The 23,311-nt window shown below is 66.3% G+C and overlaps 3 protein-coding genes across 4 annotated transcripts; all 3 read left to right on the forward strand.

The window, feature by feature from the left end:
* Positions 1 to 456: 456 nt before the first annotated feature.
* On the forward strand, positions 457 to 12,098 carry LOC142005721 (asialoglycoprotein receptor 1-like). The gene is given in 11 exon segments (XM_074983068.1): positions 457 to 505; positions 4,739 to 4,817; positions 5,146 to 5,262; positions 5,876 to 5,905; positions 5,908 to 5,970; positions 6,151 to 6,222; positions 6,779 to 6,817; positions 6,820 to 6,864; positions 8,118 to 8,269; positions 9,194 to 9,300; positions 10,619 to 12,098. Coding segments are annotated over 10 exon segments (846 nt in total). The 5' UTR covers positions 457 to 505; positions 4,739 to 4,747; the 3' UTR covers positions 10,770 to 12,098.
* Positions 12,099 to 14,385: 2,287 nt separating this feature from the next.
* Positions 14,386 to 18,064, forward strand: KCTD11 (potassium channel tetramerization domain containing 11). The gene is made up of 2 exons (XM_074983069.1): positions 14,386 to 15,645; positions 17,665 to 18,064. Exon 1 carries the CDS (start codon positions 14,710 to 14,712, stop codon positions 15,553 to 15,555), a length of 846 nt encoding a protein of 281 aa, XP_074839170.1. The 5' UTR covers positions 14,386 to 14,709; the 3' UTR covers positions 15,556 to 15,645; positions 17,665 to 18,064.
* Positions 18,065 to 19,446: 1,382 nt separating this feature from the next.
* TMEM95 (transmembrane protein 95) lies at positions 19,447 to 22,542 on the forward strand. 2 transcript variants are annotated; one of them, XM_074983048.1, is made up of 7 exons: positions 19,447 to 19,751; positions 20,049 to 20,105; positions 20,214 to 20,294; positions 20,858 to 20,878; positions 21,463 to 21,543; positions 21,683 to 21,770; positions 22,103 to 22,538. In XM_074983048.1, the coding sequence occupies exons 1-7, from the start codon at positions 19,478 to 19,480 to the stop codon at positions 22,128 to 22,130; spliced, it is 630 nt and encodes a 209-aa protein (XP_074839149.1). In that variant the 5' UTR covers positions 19,447 to 19,477; the 3' UTR covers positions 22,131 to 22,538. The 2 variants fall into 2 exon arrangements, with proteins under 2 accessions (XP_074839149.1, XP_074839150.1); XM_074983049.1 differs by lacking the exon at positions 20,858 to 20,878 and having other exon boundaries at positions 22,103 to 22,542.
* Positions 22,543 to 23,311: the final 769 nt, after the last annotated feature.

The following is a 23,311-nucleotide window of genomic DNA, read 5'->3' on the forward strand; positions in this document are numbered from 1 at the left end:
TTCTCTCCCTGGCGCTGGGAGGGCAGTGGGGGCCGGTGGGTAGAGCAGGGGGTGGGAGCCAGGACTCCTGGGTTATCTCCCCAGTGCTGGGTGGGCAGTGGGGGCTGGTGGGTAGAGCAGAGGGTGGGAGCCAGGACTCCTGGGTTTTCTCCCCAGCGCTGGGAGGACAGTGGGGGCTGGTGGTTAGAGCAGAGGGTGGGAGCCAGGACTCCTGGGTTCTCTCCCCAGCGCTGGGAGGGCAGTGGGGGCTGGTGGTTAGAGCAGAGGGTGGGAGCCAGGACTCCTGGGTTCTCTCCCCAGCTCTTTGATCCTTGAGGGGTCACTGTGGACCTGTTTTGTCCCGAATCGCGAGAGGACTATTTACAGATCAAAGTGCTGTTGGAGGTGGCCAAGGCAGACGGAAACTGGCAGTTCACAGGCTGCCTTTGGTGCAGCCTGGGGGGAAAAGGCTTCAGCACTGGTAAAGAGGCCCAGGAGCTGGGAGCAAAGGAGTGTGGGAGCGGAGGTAAAGCAACCCACCAGCTGTGAGGTGGGGGCGCGAGAGAAGGAGGAAGGGCTGTGAACAGTGTCCTGGAGCCATGCACCAAGGAAAACGGGAAATGTCACATCAGAGCCCTATGGGGCTGGGGAAATGAGGGAGTGGCGGGGGATCGGCGGTGCGGGAGAAGGGAGCGAGGGGGGGATCTGCGGTGCGGGAGGAGGGAGCGGGGGGAGGGAGGAGTGGAGGTGCTGGAGGAGGGAATGGGGGGGATCGGCGGTGCGGGAGGAGGGAGCGGGGGCGGGAGGAGTGGAGGTGCGGGAGGAGGGAGTCGGGGGGAGGGGATTGGCGGTGCGGGAGGAGGGAGCGGGGGAGGGAGGAGTAGAGGTGCGGGAGGAGGGAACGGGGGGATCGGCGGTGTGGGAGGAGGAGTGGGGGGAGGGAGGAGTGGAGGTGCGGGAGGAGGGAACGGGGGGATCGGCGGTGTGGGAGGAGGGAGCGGGGGAGGGAGGAATGGAGGTGCGGGAGGAGGGAGCGAGGGGGGGGATCGGCGGTGTGGGAGGAGGGAGCGGGGGCGGGAGGAGTGGAGGTGCGGGAGGAGGGAGCGAGGGGGGGATCGGCGGTGCGGGAGGAGGGAGCGGGGGAGGGAGGAATGGAGGTGCGGGAGGAGGGAGCGAGGGGGGGGATCGGCGGTGCGGGAGGAGGGAGCGGTGGAGGGAGGAATGGAGGTACGGGAGGAGGGAACGGGGGGATCGGCGGTGCGGGAGGAGGGAGCGGGGGCGGGAGGAGTGGAGGTGCGGGAGGAGGGAGCGAGGGGGGGATCGGCGGTGCGGGAGGAGGGAGCGGTGGAGGGAGGAATGGAGGTGCGGGAGGAGGGAGCGAGGGGGGGGATCGGCGGTGTGGGAGGAGGGAGCGGGGGCGGGAGGAGTGGAGGTGCGGGAGGAGGGAACGGGGGGGATCGGTGGTGCGGGAGGAGGAGCGGGGGCGGGAGGAGTGGAGGTGCGGGAGGAGGGAACGGGGGGATCGGCGGTGCAGGAGGAGGGAGCGGGGGAGGGAGGAGGGGAGGTGTGGGAGGAGGGAACGGGGGGGATCGGCGGTGCAGGAGGAGTGGAGGTGTGGGAGGAGGGAGTGAGGGGGGGATCGGCGGTGCGGGAGGAGGGAGCGGGGGAGGGAGGAGGGGAGGTGTGGGAGGAGGGAACGGGGGGATCGGCGGTGCAGGAGGAGTGGAGGTGTGGGAGGAGGGAGTGAGGGGGGGATCGGCGGTGCAGGAGGAGGGAGCGGGGAGGGAGGAGTGGAGGTGCGGGAGGAGGGAACGGGGGGGATCGGCGGTGCAGGAGGAGTGGAGGTGTGGAGGAGGGAGTGAGGGGGGGATCGGCGGTGCGGGAGGAGGGAGCGGGGGAGGGAGGAGGGGAGGTGCGGGAGGAGGGAACGGGGGGGATCGGCGGTGCGGGAGGAGGGAGCGGGGGAGGGAGGAGGGGAGGTGCAGGAGGAGGGAACGGGGGGGATCGGCGGTGCGGGAGGAGGGAGCGGGGGAGGGAGGAGGGGAGGTGTGGGAGGAGGGAACAGGGGGGATCGGCGGTGCGGGAGGAGGGAGTGGGGGAGGGAGGAGGGGAGGTGTGGGAGGAGGGAGCGGGGGAGGGAGGAGGGGCGGTGCGGGAGGAGGGAGCGGGGGAGGGAGGAGGGGAGGTGCGGGACGAGGGAGCGGGGGAGGGAGGAGGGGAGGTGCGGGAGGAGGGAACGGGGGGGATAGGCGGTGCGGGAGGAGGGAGCGGGGGGGATCGGCGGTGCGGGAGGAGGGAGCGGGGGAGGGAGGAGGGGAGGTGCGGGAGGAGGGAGTGGGGGGGATCGGCGGTGCGGGAGGAGGGAGCGGGGGAGGGAGGAGGGGAGGTGCGGGAGGAGGGAGAGGGGGAGGGAGGAGGGGAGGTGCAGGGGGAGGGAGCGGGGGGGATCGGCGGTGCGGGAGGAGGGAGCGGGGGAGGGAGGAGGGGAGGTGCGGGAGGAGGGAACGGGGGGGGATTGGCGGTGCGGGAGGAGTGGAGGTGCGAGAGAAGGGAGTGAGGAGGGGATCGGTGGTGCGGGAGGAGGGAGCGGGGGGGATTGGCGGTGCGGGAGGAGGGGAGGTGCGGGAGGAGGGAGCGGGGGAGGGAGGAATGGAGGTGCAGGGGGAGGGAACGGGGGGGATCGGCGGTGCAGGAGGAGGGAGCGGGGGAGGGAGGAGGGGAGGTGCGGGAGGAGGGAGAGGGGGAGGGAGGAGGGGAGGTGCGGGAGGAGGCAACGGGGGGGATCGGCGGTGCGGGAGGAGGGAGCGGGGGAGGGAGGAGGGGAGGTGCAGGGGGAGGGAGCGGGGGGGATCGGCGGTGCGGGAGGAGGGAGCGGGGGAGGGAGGAGGGGAGGTGCGGGAGGAGGGAACGGGGGGGGATTGGCGGTGCGGGAGGAGTGGAGGTGCGAGAGAAGGGAGTGAGGAGGGGATCGGTGGTGCGGGAGGAGGGAGCGGGGGGGATTGGCGGTGCGGGAGGAGGGGAGGTACGGGAGGAGGGAGCGGGGGAGGGAGGAATGGAGGTGCAGGGGGAGGGAACGGGGGGATCGGCGGTGCGGGAGGAGGGAGCGGGGGAGGGAGGAGGGGAGGTGCAGGGGGAGGGAGCGGGGGGGATCGGCGGTGCGGGAGGAGGGAGCGGGGGAGGGAGGAGGGGAGGTGCGGGAGGAGGGAACGGGGGGGGATTGGCGGTGTGGAGGAGTGGAGGTGCGAGAGAAGGGAGTGAGGAGGGGATCGGTGGTGCGGGAGGAGGGAGCGGGGGGGATTGGCGGTGCGGGAGGAGGGGAGGTGCGGGAGGAGGGAGCGGGGGAGGGAGGAATGGAGGTGCAGGGGGAGGGAACGGGGGGGATCGGCGGTGCGGGAGGAGGGAGCGGGGGAGGGAGGAGGGGAGGTGCAGGGGGAGGGAACGGGGGGGGATCGGCGGTGCGGGAGGAGGGAGCGGGGGAGGGAGGAGGGAGGTGCAGGGGGAGGGAACGGGGGGGGATCGGCAGTGCGGGAGGAGGGAGCGGGGAGGGAGGAGGGGAGGTGCGGGAGGAGGGAACGGGGGGGATTGGCGGTGCGGGAGGAGGGAGCGGGGGAGGGAGGAGGGGAGGTGCAGGGGGAGGGAACGGGGGGGGATCGGCAGTGCGGGAGGAGGGAGCGGGGAGGGAGGAGGGGAGGTGCGGGAGGAGGGAACGGGGGGGATTGGCGGTGCGGGAGGAGGGAGCGGGGGAGGGAGGAGGGGAGGTGCGGGAGGAGGGAGAGGGGGAGGGAGGAGTGGAGGTGCGAGAGGAGGGAGTGAGGGGGGGATCGGCAGTGCGGGAGGAGGGAGCGGGGGAGGGAGGAGGGGAGGTGCGGGAGGAGGGAACGGGGGGATCGGCGGTGCGGGAGGAGGGAGCGGGGGAGGGAGGAGGGGAGGTGCGGGAGGAGGGAGCGGGGGAGGGAGGAATGGAGGTGCAGGGGGAGGGAACGGGGGGGATCGGCGGTGCGGGAGGAGGGAGCGGGGGAGGGAGGAGGGGAGGTGCAGGGGGAGGGAACGGGGGGGATCGGCGGTGCGGGAGGAGGGAGCGGGGGAGGGAGGAGGGGAGGTGCGGGAGGAGGGAACGGGGGGGATCGGCGGTGCGGGAGGAGGGAGCGGGGGAGGGAGGAGGGGAGGTGCAGGGGGAGGGAACGGGGGGGGATCGGCAGTGCGGGAGGAGGGAGCGGGGGAGGGAGGAGGGGAGGTGCGGGAGGAGGGAGAGGGGGAGGGAGGAGTGGAGGTGCGAGAGGAGGGAGTGAGGGGGGGATCGGTGGTGCGGGAGGAGGGAGCGGGGGAGGGAGGAGGGGAGGTGCAGGGGGAGGGAACGGGGGGGGATCGGCAGTGCGGGAGGAGGGAGCGGGGGAGGGAGGAGGGGAGGTGCGGGAGGAGGGAACGGGGGGGATCGGCGGTGCGGGAGGAGTGGAGGTGCGAGAGGAGGGAGTGAGGGGGGGATCGGTGGTGCGGGAGGAGGGAGCGGGGGAGGGAGGAGGGGTGGTGCGGGAGGAGGGAGCGGGGGGGATTGGCGGTGCGGGAGGAGTGGAGGTGCGGGAGGAGAGAGCGGGGAAGGGGGGAGGGAGCGGGGAAGCGGGGGGCAGGGAGCGGGCGAGGTCTGTGTGGGGCGACGGTGGGAGGGCACCGCAGGACAGAGGGGCAGGGGACTTGGGCGGGGGGCTGGCGGATGGGTCTGTGGGGCCCAGGCCCCCCATGTGACCTGCCCCCCCACCCCCAGCCCCACACCATGGGCATGGACTACGAGGATTTCCAGTCGCTGGACGTGGCAGACGAGGGCGGTGCCCCCCTGGGGAGAGGTATGTGGGGGGGGGGGTGGGACGGGACGGGGCCCGGGAGGGCGGGGGTGGGGGTGATGTCTGATCCGGGGCGGTGGAAATGGGTCAGGGGGGGATCCAAGCCGGGGGGGGGGACACCCCCATAGGATCAGGGGGAGGGGATTCCCCCCCGGACTCCTGGTCCTTTTTCCCTCCCCCACACCCTGCTCAGTCCTGTTCCCCTGAGTCCTCGGCCCTGGTCTGCCTGGACTCCTGGGTCCCCAGAATGGGGGTCCCTGCAGCAGGCGGGGCGGGGGAGGCGATCGGGGAGGGTGGCTGAGCCCCGGTGATGGTGCACCCCCCCCCACAGTGCCCCCCCTCCAGCGCTCCGGCTGGGAACGTCTCTGCGCCCCCCCCCGCTCCGTCTACGCCCTGCTGGCCCTGTGTGTGGGGCTCACCCTGGGGACCATCGTGCTGGCAGTCAGCAGTGAGTGCCGGAGGGCGTGGGGGGGGGGCAGCGTGCAAGGGTCGGGGGGGGCGGGGATGGAAGGGGGTGAGTGAGCCTGCAAGGGAGGCAGCGTGAAAGGAGGGGTAAGCGTGCAAGGAATTGTCCTTGCACACTCACCCTGCTTTTCACACTGGGGGGGCCTGCTTGGGCAAGACCAGGGCAGAGGGTGAGAAGGGGTGTGTGTGTGTGTGTGTGTGTGTGTGTGTGTGTGTGTGTGTGCAAGGCAACAGCACGGGGTGAAAGGCAAAGTTGTGCGTGCAAGGCCAGGGTGTGCCCGACTGGGGTTGTGCCTGGAAGACCAGTGTTGGTGTGCAAGCCGGGGCACAAGCGTGCAAACTGGGGGAGGGTGCTCGTGTGTCACCAGGGCTGTGCAAGGCTGGGGCAATCGTGCAAGGCCAGAGGTGCGCATGCACGGCGGGGCACAGCCCAGAGAACCTACTTCCCCCCGCCTTTAGCACGTGCGTTCACGAGGGGAAGGGCGTGCAAGCCCCGCCCCGGGGTGGCAGGGGCTGCAGTGGGGGGGGCGGGGCAGGAGGACACGGAGGGGGGCGGGGCTAGGACCGGCTCAGCCCCCGCTCTCCTCCCCCCACAGGCTCCAGGCTGGGGGCCAGGCAGCAGGACCTGGAGGGGCCCTGGGCCACCTGAACCTCACCCTGAGTGCGGAGCTGTTGGAACTGGCCGGGAGTGGTGAGTGGGGGGGGGGTGGTTTGTAAGGAGGGGGAGGGGCTAGGAAGGGGGGGGAGGGGCTGAGAGGCGGGGGGGAGGCCTCGTGGGGGGAGGGGCTAATGGGAAAGGCTGGGGGGGGAGGGAGGGAGGAGGTGAGCTGCCCCACCCCACACTTCTCACCACCCCGCCCCCCCACCACAGTGCACACCCTGGAGGACAAACTCACCCACGTGGCCGGCTCGGTGGATAAGACAAAGGAAAATGACATCCAAGGTGAGGGGGGACGGTCCCAGTGGGGGGGGCGCTCTGTGTGTGTGGGGGGGGGGGGAATCCCAGCAGGGGGCACTGTGGGGGGGTCCCAGCGGGGGCGTGGGAGCTGTGTGTGGGGGGGAGGAATCCCAGCAGGGGGCACTGTGGGGGGTCCCAGCGTGGGGGGGGGTTGCTTTGTGTGTGTGGGGGGGTCCCAGTGGGGGGCGCTGTGTGTGTGTGGGGGGGGAATCCCAGCACGGGGCTCTGTGGGGGGTGGATCCCAGAGGTGGGGCACTATGTGTGTGTGTGTGTGTGTCGGGGGGATCCCAGCGGGTGGGGTGCTGTGTGTGTGGGGGCTCCCAGTGGGGGGGGGCTCTGTGGGTGTGGGGGGGGATACCAGCCGGGGGGGCACTTTGTGTGTGTGGGGGGTCCCAGCGGGGGGACACTGTGGATGTGTGGGGATCCGGGGGGGGTGCTGTGGGGGGGTCCCAGCAGGGGGTGCTAGGGGGGATCCCGGGGGGGGGCCTGTGGGGGGGTCCCAGCGGGGGGGGTCCCCCCTAACACACCCCCATCCCCCCAGCTCAGCAGCGGCTGGAGGAGCAGGTTGGGGTGCTCCGGGACACCTGAACGCCCTCAACTGCGACCTGCTGGAAATGAAATCCAACGGTGAGCGGCGCGGGGTGAGCAGGGGCGGCTGGCGGGGGTCTGGCTGCTTTTGGGGGTTCAGAGCACTGGGTGGCAGCTGGCTTTGGGGTTCAGAAAACAGGGGCTGGTTTTGGGGGTTCAGGGCACTGGGCGGGGTCTGGCTTTGGGGGTTCAGGCGCTGGGTGGTGGCTGGTTTTGGGGGTTGGGGCGCTGGGTGTGGTCTGGCTTTGGGGGTTCAGGCGCTGGGTGGTGGCTGGTTTTGGGGGTTGAGGGCGCTGGGTGGGGTCTGGCTTTGGGGGTTCAGGCGCTGGGTGGCAGCTGGCTTTGGGGTTCAGAGGACGGGGTCTGGTTTTGGGGGTTCAGGGCACTGGTTGGGGTCTGGCTTTGGGGTTCAGAGGACGGGGTCTGTTTTTGGGAGTTCAGGGCATGGGGTAGGGTCTGGCTTTGGAGTCCAGAGGACAGGGGGTGGTTTTGGGGCTCCTGGGGGCGCTGGGTGGGGTCTGGCTTTGGGGGTTCAGGCGCTGGGTGGTGGCTGGTTTTGGGGGTTGGGGCGCTGGGTGGGGTCTGGCTTTGGGGGTTCAGGCACTGGGTGGGGTCTGGCTTTGGGGTTCAGAGGATGGGGGCTGGTTGTGGGGCTCCTGGGGGCGCTGGGTGGGGTCTGGCTTTGGGGGTTCAGGCACTGGGTGGGGTCTGGCTTTGGGGGTTGAGGGCGCTGGGTGGGGTCTGGCTTTGGGGGTTCAGGCGCTGGGTGGTGGCTGGTTTTGGGGGTTGGGGCGCTGGGTGGGGTCTGGCTTTGGGGTTCAGCGGACGGGGGTTGGTTGTGGGGCTCCTGGGGGCGCTGGGTGGGGTCTGGCTTTGGGGGTTCAGGCGCTGGGTGGGGTCTGGCTTTGGGGGTTCAGGCACTGGGTGGGGTCTGGCTTTGGGGTTCAGAGGATGGGGGCTGGTTGTGGGGCTCCTGGGGGCGCTGGGTGGGGTCTGGCTTTGGGGGTTCAGGCACTGGGTGGGGTCTGGCTTTGGGGTTGAGGGCGCTGGGTGGGGTCTGGCTTTGGGGGTTCAGGCGCTGGGTGGTGGCTGGTTTTGGGGGTTGGGGCGCTGGGTGGGGTCTGGCTTTGGGGGTTCAGGCACTGGGTGGGGTCTGGCTTTGGGGTTCAGAGGACGGGGGCTGGTTGTGGGGCTCCTGGGGGCGCTGGGTGGGGTCTGGCTTTGGGGTTCAGAGGACGGGGGCTGGTTGTGGGGCTCCTGGGGGCGCTAATCACCCCCGTTGCCCCCCCCAGGGAGCCGGCCCGGCTGCTGCCCCCGGGGCTGGGAGCTCTTTGCCCAGAGCTGCTACTGGTTCTCCCAGAGCCAGAAGCCCTGGGCTGAGGCGGAGCGGTACTGCAAGGCCCAGGGCGCCCACCTGGTGGTGATCAACACGCAGGAGGAGCAGGTGGGGCTGGGGGGCGCCCAGGGAGCGGGGGGGGGTTCCCATGTACGCCAGCAGGGGGCGCCCTGGGGAGCAGGGTGGGGGGGTTCCCATGTACCCCAGCAGGGGGCGCCCTGGGGAGGAGGGTGGGGGGTTCCCATGTACCCCAGAAGGGGGCGCCCTGGGGAGCGGGGTGGGGGGGGCTGGCTTGGGGGGGTCTCATGTACGCCAGCAGGGGGCGCCCTGGGGAGCAGGGTGGGGGGTTCCCATGTAGCCCAGAAGGGGGCGCCCTGGGGAGCGGGGTGGGGGGGGCTGGCTTGGGGGGGTCTCATGTACCCCAGCAGGGGGCGCCCTGGGGAGCAGGGTTGGGGGGTTCCCATGTACCCCAGCAGGGGGCGCCCTGGGGAGCAGGGTGGGGGGGTTCCCATGTAGCCCAGAAGGGGGCGCCCTGGGGAGCGGGGTGGGGGGGGGCTGGCTTGGGGGGGTCTCATGTACGCCAGCAGCGGGCGCCCTGGGGAGCGGGGTGGGGGGGATCCCATATACTCCAGCAGGGGGCGCCCTGGGGAGTGGGGTTGGGGGGTTCCCAAGTAACCCAGCAGGGGCCGCCCTGGGGAGCGGGGTGGGGGGGGCTGGCTTGGGGGGGTCTCATGTACGCCAGCAGCGGGCGCCCTGGGGAGCGGGGTGGGGGGATCCCATATACTCCAGCAGGGGGCGCCCTGGGGAGTGGGGTTGGGGGGTTCCCAAGTACCCCAGCAGGGGGCGCCCTGGGGAGCGGGGTGGGGGGGGTTGGCTTGGGGGGGGTCTCATGTACGCCAGCAGGGGGCGCCCAGGGGAGCAGGGTTGGGGGGTTCCCAAGTACCCCAGCAGGGGGCGCCCTGGGGAGCGGGGTGGGGGGCTGACTTGGGGGGATCCCATGTACCCCCTCACCAATTTCTGCTCCCCCGGCAGCTGTACGTTCAGCGCCGCACCGTCCCCTTGTACACCTGGATCGGCCTGACCGACACCAGCGGCCAGTGGCGATGGGTGGACGGCGCAATTTACACCATGAACCCCCGGTGAGCCACACTCCCCTCCCCCCGCGTTATCTGTGTGTTGGTCCCTCCTGGGCAGCCCCCGATTCGCTCAGATTATCCCTTAATCCAGACCAATCTCGGTCCGTCTCTGACATAATCTGTCTCAATACCTCCCCACTCTGTAACCTTCATCCTGCTCGTCTGACCCGGCCATCCCCAGAGCCTCAACATAATCCCAGCCAATCGCTCAGCTAATCTGGCTTCACATGCTTTAGGTTTTATCCCCCCTATAAACTAATGGATTATTGTCTATTCCCAGTGAAATGGTCTAGTCAGTAGTAATTTAATCCAATCCGAAATCCATTGTAAACCTAATTTTATCAAACCAAATTTAATCTAATCTATACCAATGTAGTCTCATGAATATAATTTTACTTAATATAATTTATTTTGAAGTTATTCAGCTTCACTTAATCTAGTCCAGGATAATCTATTCCAATCTAATCTAACCCTAATCTAGTCCAGGATAATCTATTCCAGTCTAATCTAGCCCTAATCTGGTGCAGGATAATCTATTCCAATCTAATCTAACTCTAATCTGGTGCAGGATAATCTATTCCAATCTAATCTAACCCTAATCTAGTCTAGGATAGTCTATTCCTATCTGACCCTAATCTAGTCTAGGATAATCTATTCCAACCTAATCTAACCCATGGATGTTAGCATGGATTAGATTAGACTGCAATCTGTTAGGATGGGTGAGGTTAGACTGGAATAGATAATCCATGCTAACATGGGTTAGATTATGTAGGATAATCTATTCCTCCCTGTATTCCTATATAATCTAGCCCTAATCTATTCCTATCGAATTTAACCCTAATCTAGTCTAGGACAATCTATTCCAACCCATGTTAGCTTGGATTATGTTAGACTGCAAACTATTATCCTAGACTACATTAAGGTTAAATTCGATTAAATAGACTATTAGATTAGCCTGCAATCTACTAGAATGGGCTAGATTAGATTGGAGTAGATTACCCCAGACTCGATTCCTATTCCTAATCTAATACATGGGTAGGCTAATCTGATCCTGTCTCTATTCCTGTCTAGTCTAACCCTGATCTAGACTAGGTAATCTACTCCGATCGAATCGAACCCATGTTAGCATCTATTAGATTAGACTATTGGGTTAGATTGAATTAATCTCCAAATCCCTGTTCCCTCCAGACCCATTTCCAATCAAGAGCTCAATCCCAATCCTAATCCCAATCCAGGGCTGAGCCGATCCTCTGCTCCCTTGTTCCCACCCTGACTCCTGCTGCCTGGGGTTTCATGGGCCCCCCGTTTGCTCTCGTTTCAGGGACTGGAGTCCGGGCCAGCCGGATGACTATGCTGAACACGGTCTGGGGGGCGGGGAAGACTGTGTCATGTACCACTATGACGGGCGGTGGAATGATGACCACTGCTCCCGCCTCTACCACTGGGTGTGCGAGCGGCCCTTGCCCGATTAGCTCGACCCCCCACGTGAGCCTGGCTGGGAGCTAATCTTTAATCCACCAAGACAATCTACTGGATTAATATTCTAATCCATTGAACTAATCTCCTAATCTACTGGTTTAAACTCCTAATCTGTTTAATTAATGTCATAATCCACTGAGTTATTCTCATAAACCTCTGAGTTTACCCAAATCCACTGAGCTAATCTCCTAATCTACTAACATAACCTGTCGTAATCCAATGATCTGATCCTAATCCTTTGAACTAATCTCCTAATCCATTGAGTTGAGGTCTGAGGTATTATGAGGTATTATGATCTGATTGATCGCATGTAAACCACCCCCTGATTGGTTTGACAAGGGGGCCAATCCCAGCAAACCCGGTTTACACGTGTCATACCAAACGTAATCCACTAACCTAAATTAATCTCCTAATCTCCTAATCCAGTGTTTTATTCACCTAACATGTACTACACTCCTGCAGCATAGCGGAGTCATATAAAACACATCCACCCCACAAATGAGACCCATATAATCCCACCACAGAGAGGGTGTCAGGTGGTGGTATGCACCACCCCAAAATCTTAATCCAAAATCTACCACCCCAAAATCTTAATCCACCCTAATCCCACCCTCTCTAATCTGGAATATTATAATCTAGTCTAACACATCTGCCACTAAAACCGCTCTCTGCACTTTCCCCTCCAAAATGCTTAATGCATCCTAATCCCTCCCAGGATAAACTGTCATATTATAATCTGGTCTAATCTTGTACAGTTTGGCTTAATCCGGTCTAAAGTGGTGCAATCCATTCCCAGGTGGCCTGGCATTACCTGGTTTTATCTGACCTAATCAAGTCTAATCCAGATTTACCTATCTTAATCTTAAACAGGTCTGGTTTAAACTGGACTAACCTGATTGAAAACAGCTCAGTCAGGTTTATCAGTTATAATCCAGCTTTCTTTCTCTTAATATGATGTAATCATGTCTCTAAAAAATCTCAATCCAATCAAATCCCACCCAGGCTAGCCTGAAGTGTTACTATTGGCTGTGTAGTTAAATTCGATCTGGTCTAGTCTCCCTTAATCTGACCTAACCTGGATGAGGACAAATTTAAATGGCCTAATCTGGCCTAAACAGGGATAGTTTAACCCAGAGTCCTGTTTAATCCCACTGGCTGTCATCTAGTCTAATCCCATGGGATTACATTTTATCCCATAACCTGGGATAACAATGGTCATTGTCCAGTCTACTCCCGCTGGCCTTAATCTGGTCTAATCCCACTGGCTGTAATCTGATCTAACCCCACTTGCCGTAATCTGACCTAATCCCACTGTCTGTAGTCCCTGGCCACTCAGGGCTCTCTCTGGGCCCCCTCCCCAGCCTGTTCCCGTCTCACCATCCCCCCACGCCGCGGCGGTGCTGTCGTTTCAGGGACTGGCGGCCAGGCCAGCCGGATGACCACCAAGGCCATGGCCTCGGGGGCGGGGAGGACTGCGCGCACCTTCACGATGACGGGCGGTGGAACGACGACCACTGTTCGCGGCTCTACCGCTGGGTGTGCGAGGCGGAGCTGCAGAAAACTGGCCAGCCAGGGGCGAAGGCCTGAGGAGGAGGGTGGGGCTCGGGTTAGCGCTGCCCAATCAGCTGTCCCGAGTCGGTCAATAAACAAAGTGAGAAATGATGTCTTAGCACGAGATGCGCCCAGCTCTGGTGGGGGGGGTGGCCGGTGACACGGGGACCCCTTGGCCAGCACTGAGATGCGCCCAGGTCTGGGGTGGGGGGCGGCCGGTGACACAGGGACCCCTTGCCCAGCAGTGAGATGCGCCCACCTCTGGGACGTGGCAGCTGGTGACATGGGGACCCCTTGCCCGGCGCCAAGATGCACCTACCTCTGGGGCAGGGCGGCCGGGGACACAGGGACCCCTCGCCCAGCGCCGAGATGCGCCCACCTCTGGGGTGGGGCGGCCAGTGACAGGAGGACCCCTCGCCCGGGGCTGAGATGCGCCCACCTCTGGGGCGGGGTGGCCGGGGACACAGGTTTCTGACCACTGCATGTCTTGTCTGGAATCTGGGTTGCTGAGGAAATACCAGAGCAGGGGCCGGGAGCCAGGACTCCTGGGTTCTCTACCTGGCGTTGGGAGGGCAGTGGGGGCTGGTGGTTAGAGCAGGGGGTGGGAGCCAGGACTCCTGGGTTCTCTCCCCGGTGCTGGGAGGGCAGTGGGGGCTGGTGGTTAGAGCAGGGGCCGGGAGCCAGGACTCCTGGGTTCTCTCCCTGGCGCTGGGAGGGCACTGGGGGCTGGTGGTCAGAGCAGGGGCCGGGAGCCAGGACTCCTGGGTTCTCTCCTCGGCGCTGGGAGGGCAGTGGGGGCTGGTGGTTAGAGCAGAGGGTGGGAGCCAGGACTCCTGGGTTTTCTCCCCGGCGCTGGGAGGGCAGTGGGGGCTGGTGGCTAGCGCAGGAGGTGGGAGCCAGGACTCCTGGGTTCTCTCCCTGGCGCTGGGGGGCAGTGGGGGCTGGTGGTTAGAGCAGGAGGTGGGAGCCAGGACTCCTGGGTTCTCTCCCTGGCGCTGGGGGGCAGTGGGGGCTGGTGGTTAGAGCAGGGGGTGGGAGCCAGGACTCCTGGGTTTTCTCCCTGGCGCTGGGGGGCAGTGGGGGCTGGTGGTTAGAGCAGGAGGTGGGAGCCAGGACTCCTGGGTTCTCTCCCTGGCGCTGGGGGGCAGTGGGGGCTGGTGGTTAGAGCAGGGGGTGGGAGCCAGGACTCCTGGGTTCTCTCCCTGGCGCTGGGGGGCAGTGGGGGCTGGTGGGTAGAGCAGGAGGTGGGAGCCAGGACTCCTGGGTTCTCTCCCTGGCGCTGGGGGGCAGTGGGGGCTGGTGGTTAGAGCAGGAGGTGGGAGCCAGGACTCCTGGGTTCTCTCCCCGGCGCTGGGAGGGCAGTGGGGGCTGGTGGTTAGAGCAGGGGGTGGGAGCCAGGACTCCTGGGTTCTCTCCCCGGCGCTGGGAGGGCAGTGGGGGCTGGTGGTTAGAGCAGGGGGTGGGAGCCAGGACTCCTGGGTTCTCTCCCTGGCGCTGGGGGGCAGTGGGGGCTGGTGGTTAGAGCAGGGGGTGGGAGCCAGGACTCCTGGGTTCCCACAGCTCCTCCCTGCGTGGGCAGGCAGCGGCGGAGCAGGTTTGCTGACTGCTCCTGGGCGGTGTCCCCGCTAATTAAGAGCCGGACTCATTACGCTGATGACAGCAGCGTCCAGGGCGGACCCCACGGTGCGAGCAGGGCGTGTCCCCCCTGGAACCCAGGCGTCCGGCCCGAGGCGCCCCCAAACGGGGCGGTAGGTGGGACAGGACGGGTCCCGCCCCCCAAGGCCCCTGGGGGGACCCCACGCCCCCTCTAGCCCCCCCGCCCCGTCACGACCTGGCGCGCAGCCACAACCCCCCGGGGCGGGGACCGAACTCGCGGAGCACCGGCTCCGGCCCCGCCCCCACCCCCGCTGCTCCGTCCCTAGAAAGGGGCCGGGCCGGGCCGGCTGCTTCACTTCCTGTGTCGCCTTCCCACGGCGTGAGCATCGTCTGGGCAGCAGCAGCAGCCGCCGAGGAGTGCCCCCCCCCCCCCCCGCCCCCCGCCTGCAGGGAGAGGACCCAGGCGTCCGGGTGGACGTGGGGGCGGGGAAGCCCCCAGCAGCTGGGCAGGCGGAGGGAAAACGCAGGCGGCCCCATCCCCCCAGAGAAACCAGGCGTCCGAGAAGCGGATTGGACCCAGGCGTCCGGGAGAGGACCCAGGTATCAGACCACCAGAGGACCCAGGCGTCCGGGGGAAGCCCCCAAGTATCAGACCACCAGAGGACCCAGGCGTCCGGGGGAAGCCCCCAGGTATCAGACCACCAGAGAACCCAGGCGTCCGGGCAAGCCCAAGCCGCCCCCGCCCCCCTAATCTAGGGTGAGGGGGGAACCCCTCCCCGCACCGCCATGGGGGAGGAGGACCAGCTTCAGGAGGCGCCCGGCAAGGGGGACCCGGCGGGGGCCTCCCCGAGGGGGCTGCCCCTGGGCCCCATCACCCTCAACGTGGGGGGCACAGTATACACCACCACCCTGGAGACCCTCACCCGCTTCCCCGACTCCATGCTGGGCGCCATGTTCCGGGACCCCCGCCCGGCGTGCACCGACCACCGGGGTCATTACTTCATCGACCGCGACGGCAAGGCCTTCCGCCACGTCCTCAACTTCTTGCGCCAGGGCCGGCTGGAGCTGCCGGAGGTCTACCCCGAGCTGGGCCTGCTGCAGGCCGAGGCCGGCTTCTACCAGATCCAGCCGCTGCTGGCCGAGCTGGGCCGCCTGGCGGCTGAACGCCGGCGCCGCCGGGCCGGTGCCGTCCTCCACGTCGACGTGGCCGCCTGCGAACGGCTGCTGCATTTCACCGTCCGCCGGGGCCCCCACAACTACGGCCTCAGCACCTGCCCGCTGCGTGTCTTCTCCGCCAACGTCTTCTGCACCGACGGGGCCCTCCTGGACCTCCTGCGGGGCAGGCTGGGGGCTGACTCCCCCGGCGAGGAGCCGGGAGCGGCCGGCGGCCCCCATCGCCTGCAGCTGGAGTGGGCCCCACGCCCGCCGGAGCTGCCCGAGGCGGAGTACGCCAAGCAGAAAGCGCGGCCCCTCCGGACGGCCCCGCCGGAGGGGCGGGAGCTGGCCACGGCGGGCGACTTCCTGGAGGAGGTGCTGAAGGTGGCCTTGGACCAGGGCTTCCGGGTGGATTCGGTCTTCCCCGACCCGGCCGACATCCTCAACTCGCACTCGCTCCGCCTTGTGCGCCTGTGACCCCCGGCGGGGCGAGAGGGAGCCGGCTAGGGAGAGCTGAAAGGGGCCAGGGAGGTGAGCGCTCTTCCCCGCCCGCGGGGGAGAGCAGAGGTGAGTCGCTGGTGGGGGGCCGAAGGGGAGAAATAGGGGGCTGGCCGGTGGTTCTGCTGGTTGGGAGTGGGGCCTGGCCCGGGGGAGAGGGGAGATGGATGTGTTGCTTGGTTTCGGGGGGGGGGGGGGGCGATGGGACAGGGAGGTTGCCCAAGTGGGGTAGATCGTGAAATGACCACTATTGGTGTGAGCAATGGGATCATGGAGGATCTGGAGGAAACCACTCAAAGTCGGCGAAAGGGGAGTTGGCCCTTTCACGATGGCAATGTGGGGTACTGAGTGGCGGGTGAGGGCGATGGGCCGGGGGGGAGCGGCATGGGGCAATCAGAGCTGGGGCTGGACCTCTGGAGGATTGGGGCCAGTGGTGTTGGGTGCAGAAAGGGATGGCATGGTGGGGGACGCGGGCGGTGACCGGCGATGCAGGGGAGAGGACGTTGGGTTAAGAGAGGTCCGTTTGTAGAGGTTGGGGGGCAAGAACTCACTGCCGGTGGTAGGAAGGAGGGCGGGGGGGAGATGAGATGTGGTGCAGGGAGGGTGACCCCGAGATATGGGGGGACAGGTGGATCGCAGGCAGGAAGCAGTGGTGGGGGGAGCATGGGGATAACCCAGGCAGACTCTTGGTGTGAGCAGTGGGATACTTCCAAAGCCACGGTCCCTGCAGTTCCCCAGCTGGCTGCCGGGGGGCACCAGGGAACTCGGTAGCTCAGCCCCATGCCCCAAACCCTGGGCCGGGTAAGACAAGACATTGGGGGTCCCCAGCAGTCCTTCACGGACCCCTAAGCACAGGTCCCCCTGGGGCTTTCGGGAGAGGTCCCTGCATCGATTATAAGGGGGTGATGGTTCCTTGAGGGTTGGGAGGGGCTGGGGGGAAGACAGACGTACATTTGGGGGGCAGGCAATGGTCCACTTCCATGGAAGGGCCGTGCGCATTGGGGAAGGGAACTGGGTGTCTCTGCGAGGGGGGGCGGGGAGCAGATCCCTCCCCACAGAGTCGAGGCCGGGGGGCGGGGGGCGGGAGTGTCACTCAGCCTCTGGCTGCAAACCGCCCCGGGCACAGAGCTGGCTTTGTACCTCATCCGGCTGGTACAATAACGGCCTGTGTGTGACGGATGGAGCGGGGGGCCGGGAGCCAGGACTCCTGGGTTCTCTCCCTGGCACTGGGAGGGCAGTGGGGGCTGGTGGGTAGAGCAGGGGGCCGGGAGCCAGGACTCCTGGGTTCTCTCCCCGGTGCTGGGAGGGCAGTGGGGGCTGGTGGTTGGAGCAGGGGCGGGAGCCAGGACTCCTGGGTTCTCTCCCCGGTGCTGGGAGGGCAGTGGGGGCTGGTGGTTAGAGCAGGGGGGCCGGGAGCCAGGACTCCTGGGTTCTCTCCCTGGCGCTGGGAGGGCAGTGGGGGCTGGTGGTTAGAGCAGGGGGTGGGAGCCAGGACTCCTGGGTTCTCTCCCCGGCGCTGGGAGGGCAGTGGGGGCTGGTGGGTAGAGCAGGGGGTGGGAGCCAGGACTCCTGGGTTCTCTCCCCAGCCCTGGGAGGGCAGTGGGGGCTGGTGGGTAGAGCAGGGGGCCGGGAGCCAGGACTCCTGGGTTCTCTCCCCGGTGCTGGGAGGGCAGTGGGGCTGGTGGGTAGAGCAGGGGGCCGGGAGCCAGGACTCCTGGGTTCTCTCCCCGGTGCTGGGAGGGCAGTGGGGCTGGTGGGTAGAGCAGGGGGCCGGGAGCCAGGACTCCTGGGTTCTCTCCTCGGTGCTGGGAGGGCAGTGGGGGCTGGTGGTCAGAGCAGGGGCTGGGAGCCAGGACTCCTGGGTTCTCTCCCCGGCGCTGGGAGGGCAGTGGGGGCTGGTGGTTAGAGCAGGGGGTGGGAGCCAGGACTCCTGGGTTCTCTCCCCGGTGCTGGGAGGGCAGTGGGGCTGGTGGGTAGAGCAGGGGGCCAGGAGCCCGGACTCCTGGGTTCTCTGGCTGGGGGGGGCAGTGGGGAGGGGGGTGCCCAGAGGTGATTTACACACTCCCCATCTGTCTCTTTACCCTGCAGCTCCATCGCCAGCCTGCGGCCCGAGGGATCTTCACGTCCTCCCTGGCCTTGGGCCCGTGCTCTGCAGTGGGGAAAGGAAGCGCCTGGATCAGACTCTGGCCCCCGACTGGTGGGGGCTCCCCAGGGGGCTCCCAGCTCCGTCTGCTGCCGGGGGAGGGAGGATGGTCGCACGGGGGGGGGGGGCACTCCTCAGTGTCTGTGTCTGCACTTTAAGGCTGGGCTGTTTACTGCATTTACCCTCCCCCCCGCCATGGTCCTATCTCCCCTCTACTGCCCATCAAGTGGGGTCGGGGTGCTGGGAGCCAGGACTCCTGGGTTCTCTCCCCAGCGCTGGGAGGGCAGTGGGGGCTGGTGGTTAGAGCAGGGGGTGGGAGCCAGGACTCCTGGGTTCTCTCCCCGGCGCTGGGAGGGCAGTGGGGGCTGGTGGGTAGAGCAAGGGGGGCAGAAACCAGGACTCCTGGGTTCTCTCCCCGGCGCTGGGAGGGCAGTGGGGGCTGGTGGTTAGAGCAGGGGTGGGAGCCAGGATCACACCCTTAAACTACCCATGATCTCTGTTGGAGGCAGGGCCATGAAGGTGGGGGGACCCTGGATGGAACTGGGAGGGGGGACGTGTGGGAGTTCAGCAGAGGTGTCCCTTTAAGAGGAGGGGCTTCTTTGTAAGGGGGTGGGGCCTGGGCGGCACCCCCTGCTGGCTGTCTCCAGAACTGCCCCTGCCGGGGGAGTAGCCCCCAGGGGTCCTACCCCCAGCCCTGCACCCGTTGTGTTTCCACTCCCCTCGTGCAATTGCCCAAGCACGGGCAGGTCAGTGTCTCCAGGGCTTTGCACAAGTGCCTTTGCACAAGCACGTGAGCTGGGGGGGGCCTGACGGCCTTGCACGTGGGTGTGTTACGGTGGTGGTGCAACCTGTCACATAAATTAAGTTCCTGGTTCACCCTGAGCCCTGGTTTTGTGTGTGTGTGTGTGTTGGGGAACCCCCTCCCCCTTTTCTCCTGGCCCCCCCTGCTGCTCTGTGTGCCCCCCCATATCACATCCACCCCCCTGGGCACCGCAGCGTTACACCGCCCCACACACCGCCCCACGGATCTCAGCTCAGCTGTATGGTCGCTGTTCTTTGGGGGGTGAGGGGCAACTCCACCCCAGCTCCTCCCCCACTCTGCCTCCCTGGGGGGGCGTGGGGGGGGCTGAGACTCCTTATTTCTGCCATCTGGTGGTAGGTTTGTGGGGGGGGGGACTTGGGCCCCTTTACCCCACCCCCAGGCCCCCCTCCTTCTGCTCAGCTGGTCTTTGGGGGGGCACGTGGGGAAGGGGGCGGGGCTTGTAAGCCATCACCCCAAGGGGGGCTTTTTTTATTCCTTTCACGCCCCCCTTCCCCCTTTCAAGGCCGGGGGGGTAAAGGGTGCGGGGGAGAAGGGGAAGAAGCCCCGCCCCCTCCGAGAAGCCCCGCCCCCTAAAGACCCTTTACTGCTGGTGGGTGGCCCTTTAATAGCAGAACGTTGGGACACTAGGGGGGGGCTGTTGTCAGGGGAACCCTCGTGAGCCCCAAAAACTTGGGGGGGGGTGCCACTCTATCACCTGCGGCCCCTTTAAGAGCTGCTCCGAATGCGCAGAAGCGGGGGGGGGCAGGCGGAGCCTTCGGAACGTCTGGCTACGGAGGGTTCCAAAGGCCACGCCCTCCGGCCTTGGAGGGGCCGCGTGGGGCGGGGCGTTTCGAACGCCGGGACAAAGGAGTGGCCACACGACGTTCTAAAGGCCACGCCCCTCCCAGCGGGCTGCTCTATTGTTTGCGATCCCGCCGGCCCCCTAGCTTCGCCCCATGGCGCCAGATCCCCCCCAGCAGCCCCCGGCAGCTGCCCCACGGGGCGCCCCCTGGGCTCCGTGCCCCACGCTCCCCTATGGGGCTGCCCCCCTGCTGCTAGCCCTCCTGCTCCTGGCCCCACCGGCCGGGGGCTGTTTGCAGTGCGATGTGGGGCAGCGTCATATCCCGGCCCGCCTGGCCCGCCTCTGCGCCCGCTACCGCCAGCTGCACGGCCGCCCGGGCTGCCCCCCCCGGCCCTGGGGGGCTGAGTCCTGGGGGGCCTTTGCCCTGGGTAAGGAGGGGGGCAGGACTCCTGGGTTCTCCCCCTCGCTGGGAGGGCAGTGGGGGCTGGTGGTTAGAGCGGGGGTGGGGCTGGGAGCCAGGACTCCTGGGTTCTCCTTATTCCCACCAATCAGGCCGTTCACTCTGGTCCCTACTGATGACACCTGGTCTTTCCTGCTCACAACCTGGTTGTCCTGCCCCACGGACGCTGAACCCCAGCTGTTCCCTTTGTCTGTCGGGAGATGCGGGGGGCCCAGAGGTTGACTCCAAGTGCCCCCCCCCCAGCCCTACCCCCTTCCTCTTCCAGATGAGACCCGCATGGACGCGCTGACGGAGAAAGCCCACCGGGTGCTACAGCTCCTAGGTAACCCCCCTCCACCGCAGAGGGGCGACTGGTGCAAAGGGGACACCCCGGGGGGGGGAACCGGGGTTCAGGGTGTCCCCCAGTGAGCTGTGTCCATGTGCCCCACAGAACTCAACAGCACCGTCTCGGACCTTTCCTCCTTCTGGGCCTGGCTGCGCCGGTTGAATCTCCTGCAGTACACCAAGCAGGGTACGGGGGTGCTGGGGGCCAGGGCTGCGTCCCCAGGGCCCATCTTGGGGTGCCAGGTCTGCCCCCTGTCCTCAGGTCCATTATTGGGGTGTCAGCCCTGCCCCCCAATCCCCAGGGCCCATCATGTGGTTTCTGGATTGCCACCTGGTCCTCAGGTCTATTATTGGGGTGTCAATCCCTCTCCCCAATCCCCAGGGCCCATTTTGGGGTGCCAGGTCTGCCCCCTGGTCCTCAGGTCCATTACTGGGGTGTCAGCCCTGCTCCCCAATCCCCAGGGCCCGTCATGTGGTTTCTGGATTGCCCCCTGGTCCTCAGGTCCATTACTGGGGTGTCAGCCCTGCTCCCCAATCCCCAGGGCCCGTCTTGGGGAGTTGGCCATGGGCTCCAGTTCTCAGGGCCCTTCTTGGGGTGTCACCTATGCCCCCCAAGGCCACATTACGGTGTCTGCCCCGTCCCCGGGAGCTAAGCCTGCAGAGGGGGCACAGTGGGATGTGGGGTGCAGGGGGCCTGCAGCCCGAGTCAGCCCCTAACTAACTCACTGTCTCCCTCTGTGACCCCCCCAGTGCTGTGCCCGCCGGCATGCCGTGAGTACTGACCCTCTGGGAAGGGGGACCCCCAAAAAGTAGCGTGGGGAGTCTGGGGCTTGGGTGGGAGAGATGGGACTCTGTGGGGCAGGGAGTGGGCTGGGGGCCCAGCAGGGGGCGCTGTGGGGCAGGGGGCGGGGCGGGGCGGGGCGGGGCCCGGCAAGGAGCGGGACAGGGCCTGACAGGGGGAGCTGTGGGGCAGGGGGCGGGGCGGGGTGGGGCCCGGCAGGGGGCGCTGTGGGGCAGGGAGCGCTGTGGGGCAGGGAGTGGGGCGGGGCCCGGCAGGGGGCGCTGTGGGGCAGGGAGCGGCCTGGGGGCCTAGCAGGGGGAGCTGTGGGGCAGGGAGCGGCCTGGGGGCCTAGCAGGGGGAGCTGTGGGGCAGGGAGCGGGGTGGGGCGGGGCAGGGGGCGCTCTCCCTCCGCAGCCAGAGTCCTGGGAGGGGCTGTGCGGTGCCCGCTCCACCCCAGAGGTGGCTGCATTTGGTGTGGGGCTCCCGCCGGCAGAGGCCGATCCGGCCGCAGGGGGGTGGCCTTGGAGATGCCCCTGGCCCCACGGCTCAGCCTGGCCCCTCTCCCCCAATCCAGGGGGCTCGGCCTGGACCACCAACTGCTCCAGCTGCAGGAAGGAGGAGGTCCCCTGCTGGAGCCCGGAGACGTGCTACTCAGGTGAGGGGGCTGTGCCCCACGGCTGCCCCCCACGGCCTGAGCTCTGCCCCTCTCCGTGGGGCAGCCTGGCCCCCCTTCCCGGCTCCAGCGCTGGCTGCCTCCTCCCCCCCCAGTCACCCTCTCTGCCCCCCACACCCAGGGCACGGGCGCCTCCGGGACTCTGTGAGCCTCGTCTGCCTCCTGTCGGCCTCCAGCCTGCTCGTGGGCCTGCTCACCTGCGCCCTGGAGTGAGAGGGGGCGGGGCCTAGGCTAGGGGGGCGGGGTCCGGGCGCTTAAAAGAGAAAAGGGGCGGGGCCTTGGCTGGGGAGGGGTAGGATGGGGAAGGGGCGGGGCTTGGGTTGGAGGAGAGAGGTGGGGTCTGGGCTGGGAACGGTGGGGGGGCCCTGGGTGGGGATAGAAGGCGGGGCCTGGGCAGGAGGCGGGGCATGGGGAGGGGGTGGGGTGTGGTGGGATCTGGTGGGGCTGGCAGGGAGGGGCGGGGGGGGCAGAAGGGGGTGGGGAGTGGGGTGCCCCCGTGGGGCTGCCCCCCAGAGCTGACAGCCGGCCTGTCTCCCGGCAGGTTCCGCTTCCGCCCCCTGCCCCAGTGACCCCGCCAGCGCCGGGACACGCGATCGACTGGCTTCCCCCAGCCGGCCAGTGGCCACCGCCGCCGAGGGAGCGCACGAGCGTGTGCAAGGCCGTGGGCGTGCGAGGGGCACCAGGCCGAGAAACACACCCTGCCCCTGTGCCAGAGGCCTGTCCGGCCTCCCCTGTGTTCCCTGGGCCGGGCCGGGCCAGGCACCATGTTGTGACACAGGCCAAGGTGCTGGTAACACGTTCTCCTTGCCGCTGTCACCTGCCTCTTCCGTGTTTTCCTATGTCGGAGCTGCGACCTGATAGGTGCCCTGTGGTGCAACATGACGTCACGGTCTCGCTTGTCACAAATCAGGAGCACGTCATGACGTGTGACGTTCCAGGTTGTCACATACTGGGAGTGAGTCACGACATGTGACGCTCCGTCTTGTCCTGTGTCGGGAGTGTGTCATGGCATGTGATGTTCCATGTTCTCATGTATCAGGAGCGTGTCATCACACGACGGTCTCTATCGTCAGGTATCAGGAGCACGTCATGACATGTGACGTTCTGGGTTGTGACATATTGGGAGTGCGTCACGACAGGCGATGTGCCGTGTTGTCAAGTCACGTGTCATGACACACTCCCAACACATGACAACACGGCACATTGCCTGTCGTGACGCACTCCCAATATGTCACAACCCGGAACGTCACATGTCATGACGTGCTCCTGATACCTGACGATAGAGACCGTCATGTGTTATGACACACTCCTGATACATGAGAACATGGAACGTCACATGTCATGACACACTCCTGACACATTACTTGTCCTCATGAATCAGGAGCATCTCATGACGTGACGTTCCCTATTGTCACCTATCAGGAGCACGTCTTGACATGTCATGTTCCAGGCTGTCACATTTTGGCAGCACATCACGACAGGTGATGCTCCGTGTTGTCACATGGCGGGATCGTGTCACGACAAGCGATGTTCCATGTTCTCATGCAGTGGGAGCGCGTCATGACATATGTCTTTCTCTCTCATCGCATGTCATGAGCGCCGTGAATCCCAAGCATGTCATGACGTGACGTGCTGTGTTGTCGTGTATCGGGAGCGTGTCAGGACAGGTGATGTTCCGTGTTGTCATGTATCAGGGTGACACACCCGGGAGAGCCCCACAGTCTCCACACGGGTCCGAGGGGCCTGGCCT

The sequence above is a fragment of the Carettochelys insculpta genome, chromosome 34 (assembly GCF_033958435.1).
Source record: "Carettochelys insculpta isolate YL-2023 chromosome 34, ASM3395843v1, whole genome shotgun sequence".
Classification (NCBI taxonomy): Eukaryota; Metazoa; Chordata; order Testudines; family Carettochelyidae; genus Carettochelys; species Carettochelys insculpta.